Source organism: Paramormyrops kingsleyae, chromosome 2 (assembly GCF_048594095.1).
Source record: "Paramormyrops kingsleyae isolate MSU_618 chromosome 2, PKINGS_0.4, whole genome shotgun sequence".
Lineage (NCBI taxonomy): Eukaryota > Metazoa > Chordata > Actinopteri > Osteoglossiformes > Mormyridae > Paramormyrops > Paramormyrops kingsleyae.
In genome coordinates, this window is record NC_132798.1 from 22,520,971 (window position 1) to 22,545,208 (window position 24,238).

The following is a 24,238-nucleotide window of genomic DNA, read 5'->3' on the forward strand; positions in this document are numbered from 1 at the left end:
ATTGTGCCACACTGCAGGTTAACTTAAATGTGAAAGTACTGGTGAGTGCGAGGCGCAGCATCGTGGTTTAGTGGGTTCCTTGGAGGATCAAAGCCAGAGGCGATTCTAGGGTTTTTTAAGTTGGTGGCCATATCTGATATTGAGGGGGTAATCTTATTATTAGCCAATGATATGATTTGAATCGGTGAGTGTCAGGGGAGGGGCACTCTGGGGGCCAATCAGCTTTCAGCTCAGGCCAGTGTTTTTTCAGTGAGAAGATGTTACAACTGCTTTTGCTAAAGTGTCTATGAAATGCACTGAACACATGACTAGCAGTTTGCTTGAAAATAAACATCCATACCCTGTGTGTGATGTCCAGAGGTGTGTGAAGTCAGAGCGAACAACAGGGAACAATGGCTGAAGTAGGGAACACCAAACTGGGAAGCATGTATACAGAAGACTAACAAGGGACTGCCATGGTGCAGGTGTTTGACGTTTAGGATTGGGGATCATGAACAGGACACAGCTGGGAGGCAACAGCCGGGTTCCAGAGGACCAGCAGTGACCCCTGTTGGTCATACAGGGCGATGGACCGGACAGGTCGTGACACTGTCTTGCGTGGGTTTGCTCCTGCAGTCCAAAGAAATGCACTTAGGTTAAGCGGTATCTCTATATTGCCCATAGAGTGTGGCTGGCTCTGTCTGTGATTATTATGGCCTGACATCCGGTCCAGCTTGTAGCCCAGCCCTATATGCCCTGGGATGGGCTCTAGGACAAACCATAAGAGGACGGATGGGTATTCTTGAATTTTACATGCTCTAATAATAATCTCCTCGCTGTTCCACGGACCAGACTTTCCACCGTGGGCGGCAGGTCCTTCAGTGCCGTGGCCCCCAAACTATGGAACTCTCTCCTACAATCTCTCCGCGACTCTGCTCATCCTTCTCTTCCTTCAAATCTGAACTAAAGATGTTTCTCTTCAACTATAAAGGGACCTTGGGATTGTGAAAGGTGGCATATAAGTCTAACCTATTATTATTATTCTAATGAGGTAAAAGTAGGGTCAGTCTTTATTTGGTATTTAAGCATGCAGATTGCTATGGTGTTCCCCAATGCAATTTTAATGAGGCTCGTCTTTCCGAGTCATTGACTCCCGTCTCTCTGAGTGACTCGCTGTGCTGATGGTCAGTGTTGACGTCTCAGCTTTTGCTCGGGCGGTGTGTCCTCCGAGATGCTGACCTGTCACACACTCCACTCACTCGTGCCTCTTTGCTGCTTAGGCAAGCATCAGATTGGTCCACATCTGCCCTTCCTCACATCTACTCCTTTCTCCCTCTAAATGCGTAATTAATTATAAATAAATGTTTTACATTAAGGGAAAAGCTTTCAAAATGCTATGATAAATTTATTTGAATCCCCAAGTGCGCGTTCATTTGTACAGCATATACCAAGTGTAAGTTGTTAATAGTAACAGCTATGTAAATTATGGAAATGTAACATGCAATTAACTTCAGTATTAATAGTTAAGCCAGTTTTGTGATGTGCTCAAACTATTTTGTTGGGTCTTTAAAAATAAAAGTAAACTTTTTTTTTTTGTATATTGTAATATATATTGTGAAGCCTCATTAACCCTTTGCGCCAGTGGAGGTACATTATATGGTTTCTTTTCAAATATCCTGTCATGCTTTCCTTGAGACATACAAAGACGTACAAGCCCAGCTTGGCATCTGAGGGCAGGATGGGCCCTCATGCAGCGCCCTGGGGCCGTTTGGGCGGTAATGGGTCCTGCTCAAGGGCCCTACAGCGGCATCAGTCATCTGACCCTGGGATTTGAACCTATGACCTTCTAATCAAGGCCACACCCCCCAGATACTCCAGTAGACTGTATGGGTGATTCCCATTCACCATGAGAGTGTTGTGGACGGGTTTGCCTGAGACTCCCGGCGTGCCAGAGTGAAATGTGTTTGGGGGCAGGAAAAGGAGGGTATTTGAGGGTATGTCTGCCCATACCAGAGGCAGCCACTGATGGGTCACGGGGCTTGTGTTTGTCTACCAACAGAGAGACACCAAGGGCCAGTTCCTTTTGGATCACGTCTGCAACCACTACAGCCTACTGGAGAAGGATTATTTTGGCATCCGCTATGTGGACCTACAAAAGCAGAGGGTGAGTAGAAAGTTTGCAAAAATTTCATCTGTTGGCATGGAAACACCCATCACACCCACCATGCCATGAGTGTCGCCACCCAGTACGAGGTGCACTCCCAACAGCAATGGGCTGACGCGTAGCGGTAACAGGATGATGCCATTGTGTCAGCGGAGCCGGCATCTGCTGGGCTTGCTGTCTGGGGTGATCGTGTGCGTCTGCGTGTGCTGAGCTGATATCCCGGTCCGTCTCTGCCACAGGACTTTTCCTGAGATGCAAAAAACAGTCTTTATTCCCGTCAGAGGATTCCCTTTACTGAACAGTGATGTTTGATACAGTGTGCCCTACACTGGCAGCCATTGATTCTTCTCTCTGTTCAGACAGACGCTCACGCACACATAGTCTCCCCCAAATTTATTTATGCCGTTATTTCCCACCCACACTCAGATTCACATGGACAAGCTATCACAGGCTAGGTGTATAACACAAACATCCTCATCGATACAGGGCAGGCAGTGGCGAATGGCTTTACTCCTACGTTGAGATTCTGGTCACAGCCCACCCCTCCCATGTACCTCCAGAGCCACGACCCCCTCGCCATTTCCGTCCCTTCCATCATGATGAATAACTGCAGTCAGTTTCGTTGTCTGAATTCCCTCTCATTGTGAGGATTAGAGAGAGTTAAGGTATCATCTTTGGTTCATGAGTGATCCCACCCGTCTGTCTGGCTCTTGTATGGTCACACCGTTCGCCTTAATCATACTTACTCACGTACTGGTCACAAGACTATGTCCAGTTGTACCAGTTGTACCAATATCCAGATGCACTGCTCTTGCACATATGCATCCAGATGTCATTCTCCAGTGATCCTACCTCTTGATCCACCATGGAAACTTCATGGTGGCAGTTTAGTTTTTTTGCCAGGTTTCCATAGCAATAGCAATACCTAATATTGTGGATGAAAGTTATCCAAGCTTGAGTGTTTGATGACTAGTCTCTTGTCATGCAGATAACAGTGCTTTGATATGAGGATCCTGAAGGTAGTAGTACACAATGCACGGAATGTCACATGACTGCCTACTCTAATGTTTATAACACAATGTTTGTAACAGTACTTTATTCCTGAGCACTGGGGTTTGACTCAAAGCACTGTGTGCATTCATCTCACAGTTTAACAGTGTAGTACAGATGCTCCCCAGGTTATGATGGTCTGTGTTACAATATTTCGACTTTACGATCGGTAAATGTTTTTCACTTTCAGTATATTATTCAATAAATTACACGAGATATTCAACATTTAATTATAAAATAGGCTTTGCGTTAATTATTTTAACTGTAGGCTAATGTAAGTGTTCTAAGCATATTTAAGGTAGGCTAGGATGGGATGTGATGTATGTTAGGTTAGGTGTACTGTATCGAAATGCATCTTCCCCTTACGAAATTTTCGCCTTATGATAGTCTTATTGGAATGTAACCCTATCGTAACCTGGGAAGAGGCTGTATTTTATTCAAGCAGCTAACTTCAAAGAGCAAAGATTAGTAGGTGTGAAGGACTAGGGTACAATCTGGGTACAACGCTTAGCTGTCTCACTGGGGCTGGTAGTTGTAAAAGGAAAAAAAAACACAGATATTTAAATTATCAATGTCAGTGACAAAGGTGGTGAAAGGGTTAGAATGACCTCAAAATGTAATTCGCCTGATAATCAAAGCGTTCCTTTTCACTGCAATTTATCATTATGCGCTTAAACTTCAATGTGAACATTTTTTGTAATACAGTGGTTCATTTACATCTTAATTAGCTTTCATGGGAATTTTATTTTTTTTATTATATCTTTTCATTTGCTCATAATATCTTTCTCAGTGTTTGATCTTCTTTTGACTTTACCAACCTGCCTTTGTGGAAGCGACTCCAGAGTACAGACAGAAAGCAGTTCTTTGGTTGGAGAACCAAACCAACGACTACCAAGAAGCTATTAACGTAGTATTGCTTTTATACCTGCCTTATACATCTGTGAGGGCATGGGTGGGAGGAATGTTCTAGAAGATGTAGGTCTGGTGGAGCTGCGTTTGCTTCCGCGAGATCCTGTGAGGATGTTTGTCTGAAGCTGTGGAGTGTGAAGCTGGTAGTAAGACACCAGAAAGTGTCTGCATTCAAACTGCTCTGTGTTGATCAGCACCTGATTCAGAAGCTGCTGTGTGGAGCCCGGGAAGGCATCACAATTCTACCTAAGAATCCAAAAAATCAGGGAAAGCCTGCAGTTCCTGTACCTGTTGGGCTATCCCCAGTCCTCAGCTTGGTCCATGTGCTGATAAGTTCATGAACTGCCCTGTCCTTCTCTCCTTGCAGCACTGGCTAGAGCCCAACAAGACCATCACCAAGCAGATGAAAGGTAAGGGCCGTCGGCTGCTGTCTGGCTGTGTTTGATTGATCCGGAGCGGCTGTGAAAGCTGAGCTGCGGTGGTCCCTATCTCTGTCTGCTCGAGGGCAGAGGCACTGACAGGAATACAGGTGGCTGACTCATATGCTGCCATGCTTAATGCATGCCGGGCAGTTAGATTTCCCTCTACTTCATGCTTGTGTCTGACCTCATTACCGGTCACCCCATTGTGATGCTTCATCCGTGTGTATCGACATTACGTGGAGAAACCTGCCCTCTGTGAGTGGACAGTGTGAATAAGAGAGCAGCAGAGACACAATTAAACGGTAGCAGGCTGAGTCTGGCCAGCAGTCACCGCATGGGAAGCTGACGAGATGGTAACAGGCACAGGGAGAAAACACAAAGTTTCCAGACTCACACTGAGCAATCTGCAGCTTATTACCAAACCAGCCCACAATCATATTTATGCTGGAAATAAGTACCATTTCAAAATGCAGCCGCATTAATCAGTATGTTTCACCTGCCATAGAGGGAGCACCTTTTTATTAGAATGATTTAGAGGGTTTGATGTAAATGGATCAGAGGCTCCTTCTGGATTGACTAGGATTTAATAGAGTTACTTGTAGAATAAAAAAAAAAGATTTGACCCTTGGGGGGGGCTTACCCCCCAGTGAGAATGTGGGATGTACAGGGCATAAGTAATTAGAGAATATTTAAAGTATGTTGCACCCTGAGGGGGCAGATACCTTCGAAACACAACCACAAGGGCAAAGCCACCCACACAGAGAAGTTGGTGACGCTGAGGGTACTGTGCATCATGTTGACTAGGTAGGCTGATGTCAACATTGTGTTGCAGTGGGCTGGGTGACTGACATCTGTTTCTCTGTGTGTGGCATTTAATGATATAGGAAAGACCTCGGCATTATCAATCAACACTTGTTCTCTAACTTTAGAGAATACCTGTGCGGGTGTTAGCTAGCTCACTCACGCAACATAGTGGAACTATCACAAGTCATTGATTCCTTCTTAAACCAGTTTGGACAGCCATCAAGCTTCACAAACCAGTTTCCCTGCAGCATGTCTTTGTAAAAACCCAGTTGCCATGTGGAAAGAGAGAGTAAGCTGTACCAAGTCTTTGTAGGTTGTGTTACACTTACAGTATGTGATACAAAAGATCTGATACCAGACAAATGGCATGGGTGTATTACATTACGCCTGTGTAATGAAGTTATGAAATTTATGTTGTTTTTGCGTAAATGAATAAAAATGAGTGGGTTTAGGGAGCAGGAGGGTGAGAGAAGGGGGAGTTTTATGAGTGAGTAGGCATAGGTGACAGTAGGAATTAGGAGTGTGTGTATATCATAACCAGTCCTAATAGTGCAGGAAACAACGTGTTGTCTGTTCTTATAAAGAAAGGAGAACAGGACCTCTCACCTACAGTCCACAGCAGTAGGGTTTTTATATGAGGACCTATTACATTCATGCTTTTCCTCAAGGCTCACAAACATTTTCTGTCTTTCTTTATTAGCACTTATCAGTTTTTTTATTTTTTGTTTTGCATTTGTTCATTTTTGGTCATTTATGTGGAACCAGCACTACTGAAGTAAGTGAGCACGTCCATTTACACGAACACTCAGGCACACAGGAGTAAGTGAGCACGTCCATTTACACGAACACTCAGGCACACAGGAGTAAGTGAGCACGTCCATTTACACGAACACACAGGCACACAGGAGTAAGTGAGCACGTCCATTTACACGAACACACAGGCACACAGGAGTAAGTGAGCACGTCCATTTACACGAACACTCAGGCACACAGGAGTAAGTGAGCACGTCCATTTACACGAACACTCAGGCACACAGGAGTAAGTGAGCACGTCCATTTACACGAACACACAGGCACACAGGAGTAAGTGAGCACGTCCATTTACACGAACGCACAGGCACACAGGAGTAAGTGAGCACGTCCATTTACAGGAACACACAGACACACAGGAGTAAGTGAGCACGTCCATTTACAGGAACACACAGACACACAGGAGTAAGTGAGCACGTCCATTTACAGGAACACACAGACACACAGGAGTAAGTGAGCACGTCCATTTACAGGAACACACAGGCACACAGGAGTAAGTGAGCACGTCCATTTACAGGAACACACAGACACACAGGAGTAAGTGAGCACGTCCATTTACAGGAACACACAGACACACAGGAGTAAGTGAGCACGTCCATTTACAGGAACACACAGACACACAGGAGTAAGTGAGCACGTCCATTTACAGGAACACACAGACACACAGGAGTAAGTGAGCACGTCCATTTACACGAACACACAGACACACAGGAGTAAGTGAGCACGTCCATTTACAGGAACACACAGGCACACAGGAGTAAGTGAGCACGTCCATTTACAGGAACACACAGACACACAGGAGTAAGTGAGCACGTCCATTTACAGGAACACACAGACACACAGGAGTAAGTGAGCACGTCCATTTACAGGAACACACAGACACACAGGAGTAAGTGAGCACGTCCATTTACAGGAACACACAGACACACAGGAGTAAGTGAGCACGTCCATTTACACGAACACACAGACACACAGGAGTAAGTGAGCACGTCCATTTACAGGAACACACAGGCACACAGGAGTAAGTGAGCACGTCCATTTACAGGAACACACAGACACACAGGAGTAAGTGAGCACGTCCATTTACAGGAACACACAGACACACAGGAGTAAGTGAGCACGTCCATTTACAGGAACACACAGGCACACAGGAGTAAGTGAGCACGTCCATTTACAGGAACACACAGACACACAGGAGTAAGTGAGCACGTCCATTTACAGGAACACACAGGCACACAGGAGTAAGTGAGCACGTCCATTTATACGAACACTCAGGCACACAGGAGTAAGTGAGCACGTCCATTTACACGAACACACAGACACACAGGAGTAAGTGAGCACGTCCATTTACAGGAACACACAGACACACAGGAGTAAGTGAGCACGTCCATTTACAGGAACACACAGACACACAGGAGTAAGTGAGCATGCCGGGCTGATGGTTTCCCTGGGAACCAGCTCCATCCCTCCTATGAGTATTAAACATTCACTGACTGGTTTGTGAGCTTTTCGGTCTCCATTGGCTCCTGTTGTTAGTTTTTTGTAAATGGCCTCCTTTTGACTGTTTCCAGTCCACTGTATTTTCCTGCTGAAATTTGCAGTGAAAAGCACGCTTTGGTTCTCTAACTGTATAGAGATGATCACCTGTCCACTGGCTGAGGCAGTTCAATGTTCAATATTACCCCAAAGTTCAATATTACCCCAAAAACCTGCATATACACCGGCCCTTTGCGGATAAGATTGGCCACCGCTGATTTAGACAGTCCCTGAACCAAAAATGAAATATCCGTCACTGTCGCCATTTATAAAACCATCCTTAAGTGATGCCAATGAACAGTAACAAATTTATAAATCACTCATGTAATAAATTTTTATTTCTACTCAGAACAACAGCTAAAAGGAAATAGTATTAAAAATTAACTTGAGAATTTGTTAAGATCCAATGGAGTATTAAATCAGATCTTTTAAGCAAAATCTCCCTGTTTTATTGGGGAGGTGTTACAGACCTACTTTTGGTTCCATTTGATTGCCTCCAGTTTGAATCGATGCCTTGCTGCCTCTCCTTCTTGCCCCGCCCCTCACCCCGGCCCCCATTTTTTTGTGCTACAGCTCAGCCTCCGTACACCATGTGCTTCAGGGTCAAGTTTTACCCCTATGAACCAATGAAAATCAAGGAGGAGCTGACCAGGTACGTCCGTTTTCTCTTGGCACTGATGGCGCCGCCCCCCTGGGTGGAGCAAGGTATTACATTCTGGAAGTCACCATGGAAAGGGGCCAGCCTTACCTACAGAACTGAGTTGTGGGTTCGATTTTCCCTGTGTGAGTGGAGTTCATGCGGCGCCCCTGTGTTTGTGAGCATTTTCCAGGGTCTTCCTGCGAAGTTTTCCTCCCCACGCAGCCCCAAAACGCAAGGTTAGCTGGATCGGCCTCATAACTTGCCCCGTTGTGTGTGCATGTGTACGTGACTTTGTGTGCAGTTGTTTGCCCTTCAGCAGACTGCCATCCTGTGCAGGGTGTCCCCTGCCTCATGGCCTCTGCTTCCTGGGACAGGCTCCAGGGCCTCTGCGACCCTCTTCTGTATAAGTGCTTATGGAAGCAGGTGGATATTTGTATTGAGTGCTATATATATACATACAGTATATGTATCTGCCTGAAATTTCCGCAACGTGCATTTATTCTGGACAGCCTCGGTGTCCAGATGGTCACTGTGCATGCCTGCTTAAAGGGTAACACTTCACAGATGTCAGTTTGTGTTTTTACATTTTATATTTGCGGAGGAGAAGCATATGGAGGAAGAATTACGAGAGTATTAAAATGCACGTACGATGTGTATATATGTGTGTGTGTTGACTTTTTAATGGATGCACACATCTGTCATGTGCTTCGTAGCACAGGCTGACTGAGTCCCTGGACTTGATGAGTTCTGTAGCATATTCCTCCGATCTTACCAGTGAAAGTGTGGGGTGAGGGAGGATGGTGGGGACGTCTCCAACAGAGAGAAAAAGCAAAGGAATTTCAAAGGCTTGCTTGGGCTTTGGCGGCTACTGGTTATGGCCAGCGATCCAGAAATGAGCAGGTCAGTCTCAGGAGAGCGGCGGCAGCTGGCAGGATCCGCCGTCTCCGGCCGTGTGTAAACGTGGGCGTGGCCAGGTGGGCGTGGTCATGTGATCGTGGTCCTGTGGGTGTGGCTAGGTGGGCATGGCCCTGCGGCTGCCTCCTGGCCGGCTGTCCGACACGCGGGTCATGGAGTTCTGACAGTTGGCTGCTGTCCGAGATTCTTCCCGTGAAGAACTGCCACCTGTTCACCGCTCGGGGCGGCCGGTGTGCGTGTGTAAGTTTCAGCTAAGTAAACCAATATGCGCACAATGCACACATGCTAATTATACACTTAGTGCAATAAAAAATTAAACAGGTATAACACCAAACTGGATTATGTGATGTAATTTCCATTAGTGCTCAGTCTGCAGCACCAGAGTGTGAATATAGTGGCGGAGACTCCTTAGGAATGTGATTATAATTGTGAGTATAATTACTGCCGCATGTGCACCCTCTCAGGCACCCGCGCTCACGGACTGAAAGAGAAATACAGGCCGGTATGAGCTCCTCTTCCTTCTGGCTGCCCAGCTGCCTCTCAACTGCTAACATTTCATCGCTCAGTTCTAGAACAATTCATTGTTTGTGCTACAAAAAAATCGGTGCCGATCAGTGTGTCCGGGAAGCTTTCAATGTCCCAAACAAATGGGAGAAATTCCGGTTAAATATTGTCTGTGCTTATTATTGAACTTAAAATCAATTGATAGATAGGCTGTATCAGGAATGACATCATCACGGCATGTAGATGCATCATATTATTTATTGAAAAGTAGATGATTTCCAATAAAATAAGTCCCGTCAATAGACTCACATGTATAATGCAAAAAGAAATATTATGAAAGCCTTTGTTTTAAAGATTTTTTTAAAGAAAAAGAATTGCCTTTAGCTTTGGCCCTACATATTCTCAGATAAAATAAAGCAGAATAAAGATTATTTGCAAACAAACCAAAAATGCATGTATCATACCATTTCAATTATGGTGGCCTTTAAAATCAAATAAAAACTTTGAGAACAAACCAAAAAATAAGCATAACTCATTGCTCGTGTCATTTTACTTTTTACGCTTCTTTGCAGCAGTGCAGCATGCAGATGCTGACTCAGAATCGAAGCTGCCAAGTGTTTCTTCACAACTTGTAATGCACATAAGTAATGGTACGTGCTTTGTCAGAGTGAAACAAATACTGGTTGTGTTGTTCCACATATAGCTAAGCCTACATATTTATAATAAAATGAAGATTCATTTTTTAAAATAGAGGAATATGTGGAAAATTAATTTTAGCCTAGTTTAAATACAATTCACACCAGAGAGATTTATATTTGTTGGACTTCAACAGATCAAAGTCATGTAAAATCAAAGATCAAATCAACAGATCGAAGTCAAAGTCCTGTAATTACCAGGTAACAGAGCTATGGATCAGGCTACAGTAAAGCAGAGCATTGCTGAGCATTTCATGCTGCCGTCTCTCACCGTGTTACTGGGAGCGTTGATGACATCAGAGGTAACCCTTCACCTTCTTAACCATTGGCTGCAGCTTTCTGCTGATCTTTGGCCTAAGTGAGGCGCTGTCAGCGAACAAGCTGTTGAAGAGATCGATGAACCCACTAGATGCTGACGTGAGGGGGAGTGATCACGGGGGGGGGCAGGGGCAACAGCTTCTGCACATGGAGGATTATTTATTTCAGGTGGCATCATCATTTTGTTGTGCAAGCAAAGCCAATGTGAATGAAATTTCTCTGGTCTAGGTCACATAAACCTTACTGTGATCCCTGCTGTGCCTGTTTCTTGGTGGGACTTTCGATTTGAAGTGTGCGCTGTCCCCAGGCACGTCGCCCATGCCGCCTCTCTCTGAAGCTGGAGACGCTCTCGCCCCTGAATTTTTCATGACATGTAGGGGAAAGCAGAGCGGGCAGGCCGGAGATGGGACAGCTCTGCGGTAGGCTACCGAAATACCACGTGAGTCATGTAACACGCGTGAGGGGGGTGCGTGTGCCTCTTTAACTGAGCGACATCAAAAAGGACCATTAACACCCAAACTCAAAGAAAGGGAGCGAACAAACCAGCCTGAAGCCTGCATATGAACATAAGCTATGTCCAGGAGATCAGCCACAACCTCTGTTAACCTCTTTAGATCTATGCAACTGATCCCATTAGATCGGTCACACTAGGATCACTTTGGGTTCGGTGTTTCTGATGATCAGTCAGCATAGAAACTCAACTGATGAGTTTAGTTAAGTTCATCGCCCCAGGTTTCACCTTCACCGGGAGACCATGAGGATCATGTGTGTGCTGTGGTTCTTTCTGGCAAGACACATACACTGAGTGCCAGTCACATATATAGCAAGATCCATCGCTGCACGTTCATGACTGAGTGGAGGCTGCACTGTCTGTGTGTGTGTGTGTGTGTGTGTGTGTAAGGGTATTAACAGAATGTTATCAAGGGCACCGTGAGCTATCACGCTTCATTGGCTAGAGCTCCTGAAAAATATCCTCCAACCCCCCCGCCAACCCAGTCCCACCTCCGCTGTGCCCGGTGACCCTGTGTGATTTAGCGCTCCTCAGAGCAGTGGGCCGGGGAAGACGCATTCCCCCCGCGGGTGAGAAGCAGAGCTGGCTGACAGGAGCGATTCAGCGGGATCTGCCGTAAAGCCTGTGGCAAATTAATAAAAAAGGAGGGGGCCCGCTTGGTAATCTTTGGCTGAAACCAGCTTATGGGTGACCGGAGACCGGAGTGGCCCTTACCTGTAAATCTCATTTTATCCCACAGTCAGATTGTAGTCCATCCATGCAGACTCTTGGTGGGTGGGGGTCTTGCCAGGGTCGCAGGCTGTAGAGGTTCCATGGTCTCAGTCTGGGGTGGGCAGTCTTACCCACAAAGGACCGGTGTGTATGCAGGTGTTTGGGATAACCTTTAGGTCAGCTGTTCAAACCCAGGTTCTCCTCACATCTAGAACCATCATAACCATTAGTGATGGTACCTCACAAAGGTTCCTGTCCTTTTTTTTGCACTTTGGAATAAATAATGCCTTCTTACAGTGTAAAACATGTGTGAACCCATGCAGGTTTAGGATAACAAAGACAGATTAAGGCACAACCATATTTAATATTTAGTTAAAGGAAAATGTTCTGAAGGGTCATGTGAGATTTCAGTGAGTTTACATTGGTGAGTCATTCTTACAAGTGCCTTGACGTAGATCTGCTGTTTTGAGCCTCTATAAATAAGCCATTCAAAGGCCCAATGTTTTTAGTTGAATTGAAATTTTAATGCTCTAAAAGCCTGAGTCAGTAGCTGCCAGAATACCCTGTTTGTGGGAGAATGCTCCCTAGAAAGCAGGACTTTAAACATTTCTCTTCCTTAAAGGGGAACTGCATCATTGCTTGATGATTTTATACATCGCTCCCTGTGTTTACAGCGTCTGGAATTTCCTCGGCATAGTGCTTGCGTAATTTTTTGTTAGTGCTAAAAATAGGCTTGTTTGTGTTTTGTGTCTTGGCCCGTGGACAGCAGCCAGCAGTGTTATATAATTTGGAGGGAACATTTCGCCGAGAGGTACTTCAACCTTTTACGCAGAATAAAGAATTCACGAAAAACAATTTCAGTGACTGGAGAGAGGTAGCAAGCCCTTGTCTTTTATAGTAAATATGACAATATAGGAACATTTTTTTTAAATGATTTGGATTTTTGCTTGGGTGTGTATAGTATGTTAGACATGATTTTATGGCGAACAAAACTTAGTAGAGATTTCAGCAGCACAGAGTATGTATGGTATGGTCATATAAATAAAATGATAATGTAATGAATGATAATGAAATTAAAGGATGCTGTTCCTACTTCGTTGTTCATAATTGATTGTGTTTATAGGTTGTAAAATCAACTGATATTAGTGACACCTTAATAAAGATATTTTGCTCATGTATGTTCCCACACAAGGTAAGAAACCCTGAGCTGTGCATAGACACCCTTCCTTGGCCGACTGCTTATTGCTCCCCTTGTGTTTATTTCAGTGTTTCTGGTTTCTCAGACTCCTGGATCGCGATGAACTCTTATGTGACCTCTGAGTGGTTTGTCTCGCAGAGTCACTTAATCCTAACACCCAGCCATATCTGTGAGGTTGGAACTTCCTGGTGGATCCAAACACATCCTCTTTACTCAGGGACACAGCAAGCCTAGGCACTGTTGATGGGGGGGGGGGGGCGGCATTTTTTCAGGAAGCATGGCCCTCACAGCACTTGCCGCTGTAGCACTGCTCATCGTGCTGCTTACGTCCAGTGTACCCATCCCCATGGTAACCCCTACACCCTTTGACTGGACGCCAGGGAGACTGATTCACTGTGCTGACATATCTGAGCCTCCGTCTACATTGCTCCAGTTTCGGGAGGAGTTTTCCAGGCCTGACTGTCTGTTTTTGCAATTAATCTATTTTCCCTCACTGCAGTTTTTTCAATGAATTTTTTTTTTTCATTATTTAATCCAGTATTACAAGCAAAAACAAAACTATGTTGCTTCAACATTATCATCATTTGAGCTACTGTATATCAATGCAAATTTTAGGCTGACTTATTATTAGGGAAGGGACTGTGGAATCCTATGACCTCACTTCCTATGACCTCACTTCCTATGACCTCATTTCCTTAGGGGAATCAACTATTAAGATGGTTGATGCATTTATAATTGGGAACTACTATCTGTTGTGGGTGAGTGGTGATTAAATAGGCTAATCATTATCTCAGACTGCTGCGTCACTCCACAGCTGTGCATAGTTCTGAACTTTCCCTGCATTTTTATAAGGAGAATGCAGTATATATGTAATTTTAGCTACTTATTAAATATCAATATAATGTTTGGCAGAGTTAGAAAACCCAGGCATGTTAATCAGTGGTGGGTCTATTCTTTCTCGGGCCCCACTCTTAAAGTAACCTCCTAGTGTCATGACTGTTTGTGGCCAACACCCTGCCCCCCCCCCCCACCCCCCACCCCCCAAACCTTAGGGGTCCTATGCAAATGCATGGATTGAATGGTGAGAAACACATTACTCATGGTACTTGATATGTATAATGTAAGGGTGTTTGCTATTGAAGACAAGGTGCCAGACCTCCACGCATTGCTCACATTGCCCCTTGTAGCAGCTGCTCCAAACAATTAGTGATGTAACCGGGAAGCACACCTGTTCAGAGTGACATCACCTTCACAGCACCCTGACAGTGCTGATACAGCCTGAGCCAGCTGCTTACATCACCTACACCTTCACCCTTGGGTAATGTGTACGTCTGAGTTTTATTCAGGCTTTTTGCTGGTGCATGAGCTCTGTAAGCACCCTTCTGTGCTCTGGTCCCTTAAGAAATACGCTCTCGTGACACAGACCATAACCAAAACATGCTTTTATTGTGTAAGCAGTTTTTCATTTTGCTGTATATAAAGTATATGGTGGTTCAATTGATAGCACTGTTGCCTTAAACCTCCAGGGGTTAAAATGGGGGTTAATATTCCAGCCCTGCTCTGTGTGTGTGTGTGTGTGTGTGGTTTTGTATATATTACATTGTGGGGACCCTGATGCTTTTTACCTTGTGGGGACATTTTTTTGGTCCCCACAAGCAGAAATTCTGTTTTATAAAAGTCTGTGACTGCAATCATAAAATTACTGTACTGTGCTGTGTGAAAGATTATAAGAATTTGATTGACTGTATTAACACATTCTGAATACAAGTTTGCACGTTGATCAATTAACAGTCTGTCGACTTTTTAAAAAATTGCTTTGTCTAAAGGCTTTCCCTGTCTGAGTACATTAAAATGCACTTTACTGAGGCCAGAGCGCAGAGTGCTTCCGTTCTGAGGCTCTCCCTCAATCAGATATCGACCCTGGTTAAGAGGACTTTAATCACGCTGATCATTATTGTTTTGTGAACATGGTTATGGCCACCAAAGGGACCCTATCTGTCATATGTCTCCTGTAGCTCAACAAGTAGTGCATCGTATTTCTCTTGCAGAGGTTGTGTGCTCATGCACCAGTGAAGCAGCCATAAAAATTGTAACACAGTAAGTCACTTGGATTAAAGCATTAGATGAATGAAAAAAAAAAGAATATTGAACAAAGCATTTTGTGATGTCATTCAAAGCACTTGTGAGTGGCTCTTAATAATTGGAGGAAAATGGGGCCAGTGATGGGCCCCACCTCGCATGCGTCTCCGCTCCTCAAGTGGGGCTCAGATTGGTTGTCCTGTTACTATGGAGATTAGTCGGCAGACTGAGTCAGGGGTATTAGGCAGTGTATCTGCAAATAGTCTCCAGTGATGACAGGCTGCGTTTCGGCGCTTGTGACTTCTTCCTCATCTGACACGCATGCTGCTCCTGTCCGTAAAACTGACGATGAGTCATTGTGATGGAGTGCAGGAATGGAGACTTTCAGCATCGAATGGAGTTGCTTATTAATGTGAAATTACATGCATGACGTAGCTGGTGTGGCTCATATGCTATGATAATGATCTTTGGTGTGTGTATGCTCAGTCTCTTTGATGTGAATTTTAAACAACTGTGCTGTTCCCTCTAGTGGCCAGATTAGGTATGACCTGTATTGAAGGGTCTTGGTAAATGAGATGTATTACAGCTTCTTTTTGCCCTGTCTTTCCAGGTACCTCCTATACCTACAGCTAAAGAGAGATATTTACCATGGCCGCCTACTGTGTCCTTTCGCCGATGCAGCTTATCTCGGGGCTTGTATCGTGCAAGGTGAGGACCCCAGTCATGTTCCTGTTGTTTTATCCAAGAGCTCTAAGGAACAGGATCACACCTAATCATTTACAGCGCTGACCGCTCAGTCCAGGAGTACCAGCTCACACTGTTATAGCCCGGCTACAGAGGATGCATGCAGATTGAGCCTTGGTTCCCTAGCGTAACTTTCGTAGGCTAGGAAAGGCAGGTAGACCAAAAACTTGCATGTGCATCGTCGATCTGTAATCTGATTCATAGTGAACATGTAGGTAAGTAAGTAAGTAAGATTTATTTATAAAGCGTCTTTCACAGACATGTAGTCACAGAGCGCTGCACATCAAAATAAGATGAAAATAAAATTAAAAAGGAGTAAATGAGAAACATTAAGACAGACATTAAAATAGACAATAACACAGATGATAATACAGTTAATATCATTAAAAATATAGACAAAAGCCTGATTAAGCAAGAAAGTTTTAAACTGTTTTTTAAAAGAATCCACAGTCTGCCTAACGTAATTGTAGCGGGAGATTATTCCAGAGCCTTGGAATCACAGATTGAAAGAATCGATCCCCCCAGTATTTAATCTTGTCTGAGGGATGACTAGCAAATTATGAGCCTCAGATCGAAGAGCCTGCAATTGTAATTTTGGCTAACTACACCGGCTGGACATAATCTGTTGAATTGTTATACATAGTAATGCAAAGCATATATAATTTGTTCTTTAATTTTGTCTAATCCTTACTAAAAATACTAAAAATTACTCTGGGAAAGGGCAGAGAAAATGCAGTATAGCAGAAGCATGCCGACAGATTGTGGTTTATGAGTATGACAGAGGTATAACGCTTGAGTTGGATATGGGGCCTCAGCCCAAGAGAAGAAGGGCTTGTCTGAGAGGTTCTGCTAGGGAAGTCCGACTGGCCACCAGGGTCGTCCCCTTATCCATTGCGCCGATTAGTAATAAGAATGAGCTTTTATCTCTCAAACCTCCATTCCACGGGTTTTGATGTGTCCAGAGTGTGGGCAGCCACGTCCTTAGCGGCTAGGAATGAAGCTTCATATCACTGACCCTGGAATGTAATCACATTGTCTGTCTCCTGCAGCTGAACTTGGGGATTACGACCCGGATGAGCACCCAGCAGACTATATCAGCGACTTCCAACTGTTCCCCAAGCAGAGCCAGAAGCTGGAGAGGAAGATCATGGAGATCCACAGGAACGAGACAAGGCAGGCTGACGCTGACCTGTTAAAATCAGGACTGTCCCTCTCAGTTTACCCCATTTTCACCACAATGGCTTCAGAATGGTTCCAGAACCCTTCCATGCTACGTGCCCGGCTTCAAATGGGCATGACGGCAAACATGAGGGCAAAGTAAAGAAGCCTAAAGCATTGCAAATAACTGCATATCCAGAGGGGGTTGTGGAACGCCTACTGAATTATAAATGGACCCTGGGCACTGCATGCAGAGGATGCATAAAAACAAAGAATCATCCTGTTTAGTGTGTCGCGTTAGTGAATTCTGTCAGATGGAGTTCTGGACCCATAAATCCAGGTGGAAACATACCTGTTTGGCTACAGAAAGTGCTAACAAACATTAGTGAAATGGTTCTTAGGCCAACAATAGTGCAAAGATTGTGAAAAGTAACAGAGATGACGGCTCAGCAGGAAAAGCTGCCCCAGTCTGCCCCAGTGACACCGCTACTACATAGCCGTCCCCGTCACCCTGAAATTTATTTGCTATGAATGAGGCACATAACCAGACAGTGAACTTACACCCCTCGAAATATATTTCTGGTTGTGGGCCTGGCGATGACTTTCTGGTCACAAACGCGCAGCATTTCCTTTGAGCTCCTGAATTCTCCGCTTCCTCTGTGGTGCCAAACACTCAGGGGTGGTTCCAGGGGGGGTCAGGGGGCCAGTGCCCCCATGACAACATGTATGCCCCCCCCATGTGGCTCCCTAAATATGCTACATGGGTTTGAAATAAATGTATTATTATTGCTACTACTATTAGCATCATTTACATTTATATATGTGCACTAAAATTTTGTTCGCTGGGAACAGGTGAAACGCAAATGTAAGCACATTTTCTTGACGGGCTTGTAATGTGGCTGCGCCGGGTGGTCGAGTTCCTTCAGTTGGTGAAAAGTGAAGTTAATGACAGAAAAAAGCAAGACAGTCCAAACAAGAAATCATATTACAAACATCAGATATTTGTAAAAACTGTAAAATGCGACTGCAAAGCATTGCATAAATCTTCTTAATGCTGGCAATCCAGTGTAAGTAACACTTGGCGGACATTAAGGTCAAATGCACCTGGTCCCCTTAACAGAACAACTGGCCCCAGTCTGACCCCTGAATTGAAATGGTCTAGGTCTGCCACTGCATCTTTTGTGCTTTAATATTTGAGCTACTCACATTCAAGAAAGAACTTTTAGTCACGCTTGGGCTTCACTAGTATGACGGCATCTTTCTGAAAGCAGAAGGCCAGTTTGCAGTCTGTCAAGCAGCAGGAGCGTCCGACAGTGACATTTGGTGTCGTTTTCTTCCAGGGGCCAGTGCCCGGCAGTGGCTGAGATGAACCTCCTTCAGAGAGCGCACACGCTGGAGACGTACGGCGTCGACCCCCACCCCTGCAAGGTGACGCCTGCCTCTGCTTTTAGGCCTGTGATGGCCAAGCGTTTAAACTAGGGCTGTCAAAATTAACGGGTTAACGCAGATTAATCCATCATCATGATTAATCTGATTAAATTTTTTAAACGCAATTAGCCAATCTGCAGCGCAGACTGATTCAAAATCCCTAAAATGTCTCTGTCAACCCATTTCGGGCAGTTTTAGTGCGTTCCATTTGCCCTCGGAACTCGTATTCTGAGTCGGATTCCAGAGTTTTGAAGCCAGAAGTGACGACATGCACTCCCGTTTCTCGGAGATCCAAGAAATATCTCGGAGCACCACAGAGGATCCCGAGTTCAGAATCCAAGATGGCTGTGCCCTTTATCAACAGAAGGGAAAGTTGTAGTTTTATACTGTTTAAGCACTACTTCTCATTTGTGGCTCATTAAATCAGTCGCACACGCTATACCGTCCAACTTATCTGTGGATGTGTTGCTACGGAGTTTTATATGTAAAGCACCACGCGTAATGTGTTAACTGATATTGCTAACAATGGCAATTAACTGGGCTAGAATTGGACTTCATGATTAGTTGGGTTATTTGTCGGATTTACAGTAGTTCGTGCTAATTGTAAGCGAACGAAGATAAAGACCATTTAAACTGAGGTACCTTAAATCCGACAAGTTATCCGGCTAAGCAAAAAATCTTGCTTTTTGATATGGGTCCATGGTATTGCACTTCTGTGGCAGATGGAATGCATCCGACTCATGTTCAACATGTGGGGTTAAACATGTTAAGTGCATATATATTTCATTTTTTCTTGAGTCTGTTTGCTCATGCAAAATTAAATGTGATTAATATAGATTAAAAATGAATGATATTTAATCGTGATTAATCGAAATTAATCCACAGCAACCCTGTGATTAATCTGATTAAAAAATTTTATCGTTTGACAGCACTAGTTTAAACACAAAGCTCCTTACTTTGAAAATAAGGAGGTTCAAGCTGGACGTCAGCATCTGTGGACCCCAGACGAGCGCAACGGCTGTGTCTTTGTGTTTCTGCTGCCGTGACTTGCTGCTGATGCTGTAGGACAAAGCTCGATTTGCTCCTCCCTGGTGTATAATAAATCAGTAGGATTGCTTGATATGAATCAAATTATTGAACAAAAAGCATTATACCTGTCATGCTGGGTATCGGCATTACAGTGGTAATTTGCCATCCGGTCGAGGTCCAAGTTGAATTTGCTCATAAGAAATAATATAAAGGAATTCAATCCGTTCCAGACCCCCAAATGATTGCCTATTTAAACCTATCAACCTGCCTAACTAATGATAAAAAGCATGAACAATCAATTTAAAACTAATACACACATGAAAAAAGCAATAAATATGAAATAAACGACATTTATGAGCACTTTACCTGTACTGAGGTGAGCTGATGGCAAACTGGACGTGGAAGGTGGAGAGGAGAAGGGATGGAGGGGTTATTGTCTGGGAGGGGAGACACGTCTCAGTCCATACAAGTTTTAGAAGGTCTGTTTTGTTTTGTCATATTTTGAGTTTTTGGTTGAGTTGCGGCTAGATGTTTCTCAACCGACCCCTTCAAGATCCATATTGGTGGAGCTGAACGCGTTTTGACCCATACAAGTTTTAGCAGGATGGTCGAGTTCCAAGATTTCAGTCGACAGACCATCCAACAGGCATCCAAGTTGGTCGAGTTAAAAGGCGTTTGAGTTCCAAGGTTCTATATTTCCATTACATTAATTCATTTGGGAAATGCTTTTATCCAAAAGTGAGAAGTCTCCCACTGAACCACGAAAGGGACCACCATTGTGCATCCCATGTGCCTGAGAGAGTGACTCATCCATGTCGGAAGCCAGAGGTGCGGCTTCCACTGGCACGGCAGCTCCTCCTGCATCCACCTGCTTTTTCTTCCCTCTACTGTAATTCCGTGTTTCTCTATCCGGTCCTCAGGAACCCACAGACAGTCCATGTTTTTGCTTCCTTGGAGCTGAGAGGGAGCAAAAACGTGGATCGACTGTGGGTCCCCAAGCGCCAGATTGGGAAAAAACACTGCTGCAATCAAATTTGAAAAAAAAAAAGATCCTGCCCTTTCTTTAGCAAAACTTATTTCAGGATGCAAAAGGGGAGGTTTTGTATTGCACCCCAAAGGCAATCCACACTTCATCCGGGGGAATCAGGATGCATCAAGATCTTCAGGTGTGGTAGCTTGGAGCTAGAGGTGGTAGATGGGTGATATATGCAGTTTCAGTATCAGCGCTTGGATAAACGGATGCCAGGGTAGGTCAACTTTCGTTTGATTGCTCAAGGGCAAGAAGATATTGAGAGACGGTGTAGGGCTGGAGTGCTGTGTGGCTACCATGCCTGATATGCCACTGTTTTCTGCAGGCACGTGTCATGTGTTTCTCTGTTTTGTGAGAAGGAGACGTATTTTGATATAGAATGTATTTTTTCTTACTTTTTGGCTGTTTGTTTAGGACTTCACTGGATCCACTGCATTTTTGGGGTTCACTGCTACTGGCTTTGTGGTGTTCCAGGGGAACAAGCGGATCCACCTGCTGAAATGGTAACCTCTGACCTCTGACCTACAGCTCTAGAAAAAATTAAGAGATCACTCAATATTTAAAAAAAATCTGCATTTTTAAATCCTGGTTTAATCCTGGTTCTAGTGGCAGTAGGCTTCCAGACTCAAAGTTTTTAAGACAGCAGTACACAAGAACAAGCTATTAAGAAGCAGGAGACACTGGCAGTAACCAAAAACCAGCCAGGTAGAGGGCAGAAGCAACTTTCTAATGCCAGAGATGACAGGCAACTTATCCGGCAGTGTTAAGTGGTGTGAAGTGCACTGCTAGGATAGATAGGACTGCTAGGAAGCCTAGAAGCCCTTAAGGACCCATAAAGCCAGGAAGAAGCCCTTCATCAATGAGAAGCAGGGAAGAGCCAGGCTGGAGTTAGCAAACAAACGTATATTTTACACAGACACAGTTCCATTAACTAAGAAAATGCAACTAAAAGTGTTGCAGTGGTCTCTTAATTTTCTCCAGGGCTGTACTCTTATACACTTGGTACACACAGGTACTTTTGCTTATGTCTGTCTGTGGAAGCTGGTTTAGAAATAATTATAATGAAAAGCTGCCCGGCTGTTTTTTCTTTTTTCCAGGGCTGATGTAAGCAAACTGAAATTCGAAGGGAAGACTTTCTATGTAATTGGTTTGCAGAAAGAGGTACGTCAAACCGTAACTGCAGGAGTCCTGCCCGAACAAGCTTTCTCACACGGACGCTTTCTGACCTGTACTTGAATATTATTTGATATACTGTACCTCCTTGTTTATATAAACAAATGAAATTCCAGTGCATTTCCATCTTGTTTGCACTGCTGAGATTAATGCGGGCAGTTCTTTTTCCGTCCCTGCATTGCTGTGGCAGTGCTGCAGTGCTGTGGCAGTGCTGCAGTGCTGTGGCTGTGCTGCAGTGCTGTGGCTCCCGTGCCCCTGCCCTCTTCCCGTCTCACCTCGGCTGTGCACATGCGCGTCTCTCCGCTGCCGTGACTCAGGACCCCACTTGTCTGTGTTGCAGATGTCTTTGGCGGGCAGGATGCGGTGTAACCCGCTGGTGGGTGTGTGCTCCCCATCTCTGCACCCCTCCCCACAGCCCCCAACCCCCTTTAATTTTACGATAATATGACTGAAACGAGCGGAACTGTAGCGGCTCAGAGCTGTTGGCCTCTTTCGCTTTGAGAACTGATCACAAACCCCGTTATCACTGTAGCGGTATGTCAGTGAATCCTCCTCATTCCAGTGCTTAAGAATAATCCCTAAATGCATTACTTGTGCAGCCCAGCAAAGGCTTGACACCAAAGGCGGCACATAAGGCCCACAATGGAAACGGTGACGTTCCCCCGGTGTTTGGCCTCATGCTCCTGTAGTTCCTGCTCTGTCGCCGGCTTAGTTTCCCTCACCGATGCTCCGTCTGTGTACAGTTTACAGTCCCCACCCCATCCCTGTGCTTTTCTCCACCTCTGTGTGTCTCCCTCTCCTCCGTCCACCCGGAGTAGCACCCTTAAGGTGGCCCCGTTCGCTCTGTCTCTGCCTCCACCTGTGTCCCGCTGTCCCACGAGGTACAGCTGATGTTTCAGTTTCTCTTCTCGGTGTTTTGGTTCGTGCACGTTGCCGGTGAGTAAGAGGCACGCAATGCGTGCTGTCCCGCGTTCTTCCTGTAGGTGGCGCTCAAGGGGCCACGCCAGGCACCCATCACCAGAGCGAGCCGCTGCTTCCGGCTCTGGGCCAAGACCCGGGGCTGCTGGGGGCACACTGTTCTTTTTGAAAACCCCCCCAAGCTGGCCAAGAATCACGGGGCCTTTTCAAAAAGACCCCGACGGGCGTCAGCGAGACCCCTGCCCAGTGTGGTCAGGGCTTGGTGGTGCTGTTCCTCACGGGAACTGCAGGGGACGCCACCTAGCACAAGCGTTCAGATTTGCACACTCCCTGGGTCTGCACCTTCCCTGCCTCCTTTGACCCCTGCATGAATAACCATGACCCCCCCCCCCCCCAGCACGCTGTTGGATATGACTGGGGAGGGGGGGGTTCAGTGATTCTTCTGTTTGACCACACCCATAACCAGGGCTAAGTGCACCATGAGACACACAACCTCACACCAGGAGGTTAAACCCTCGCCAGGATCCACCCCCAAGCCCCTCCCACATCGAGCAGCGATTACTTTACTGCTAGGAGACCTGTTAAATCATCTATATTTGCATTCTGCAGCCATTGTGGGCTCAGGTGCTTTTCTCTGATTGATTTCAGCCAGCTCATAGACTCCTGCTTAGTCTGCCATCGAGCTGTGAGAATTCATCTATGGGATCATGTTTCCCCGCAGTATCGATGACTTTACCTCAGCCTCACTGAGTGGATAAATGTGATTTCTCTACCAGTTTCCACTTATCTGGCTGTAAATATGACCAAGCTTCTCAGTTACAAATGGAGGAGAGGTCCTTTGCAGCTTCCTCACCCCCGGCCACGCCCCCACCCCGAGACGAGTGTCCCTTTCCCAGCATGTTGCTGTGCCTCTCCCGTGTCCCAGTCTATCCACCTCTGACCGGTCTATCCTTCTGCCTCCATGGTTCCAGAAGAAGCTGGTGCTGACCTTTCACACGTCCACGCCGGCAGCCTGCAAGCACCTGTGGAAGTGTGGGGTGGAGAACCAGGCCTTCTACAAGTGGGTCCCTGTGGCGCTGACCCTACTTTAAAGACTCATGTTAAAATCATGTGCCTTTGACCTACACTTCCTACTTGCTGCAAGAGACCATATGGCTAAACTCATAGAAAGAGTCTGGTCCTGTAATAAAATCCCATGTTTTTATGTGAAGAGAGAGAGAGAAAGAGAGAGATGAGATGAGAGTACTCATTAGCAGTTAATATAAGTTTTGAAAAAGTTCTTATTCAATTAATATCAAAATTGCAGAGAGAAGACGTCTTTCATTAAAGTATAATCCATTTGCTTTTATCTGTTATCCATTCCTCCTGTCCTTTGGATCATGGGATGAGTTCTGGCTCCATATCCCAGGGATAATGAGATTACCTTTGTCGTAGTGTCCCTTCTGTGGGGCGTAATCTGGGACCCCTGATTCAGGAGCAGCAACCAGAGGCTTTAACCGCCAGGGTGGCTATT

The 24,238-nt window shown here is 45.2% G+C and overlaps 1 protein-coding gene across 7 annotated transcripts in view; it reads left to right on the top strand.

The window, feature by feature from the left end:
- Window positions 1-24,238, top strand: part of frmd3 (FERM domain containing 3) — a 63,532-nt gene that overhangs the window by 28,666 nt on the left and 10,628 nt on the right. For 4 of the 7 annotated variants that reach the window (XM_023802936.2, XM_023802941.2, XM_072708025.1 and 1 more), the window contains 10 exons: window positions 2,039-2,143; window positions 4,470-4,512; window positions 8,248-8,326; window positions 15,856-15,953; window positions 17,039-17,162; window positions 18,488-18,575; window positions 21,049-21,137; window positions 21,732-21,795; window positions 22,148-22,183; window positions 23,697-23,785. In XM_023802936.2, coding sequence (XP_023658704.1) covers window positions 2,039-2,143; window positions 4,470-4,512; window positions 8,248-8,326; window positions 15,856-15,953; window positions 17,039-17,162; window positions 18,488-18,575; window positions 21,049-21,137; window positions 21,732-21,795; window positions 22,148-22,183; window positions 23,697-23,785 — 815 coding nt within the window. The remainder of the gene's footprint in view (window positions 1-2,038; window positions 2,144-4,469; window positions 4,513-8,247; window positions 8,327-15,855; window positions 15,954-17,038; window positions 17,163-18,487; window positions 18,576-21,048; window positions 21,138-21,731; window positions 21,796-22,147; window positions 22,184-23,696; window positions 23,786-24,238) is intronic. The other 3 variants (XM_072708024.1, XM_023802937.2, XM_023802940.2) reach the window with 1 other exon arrangement.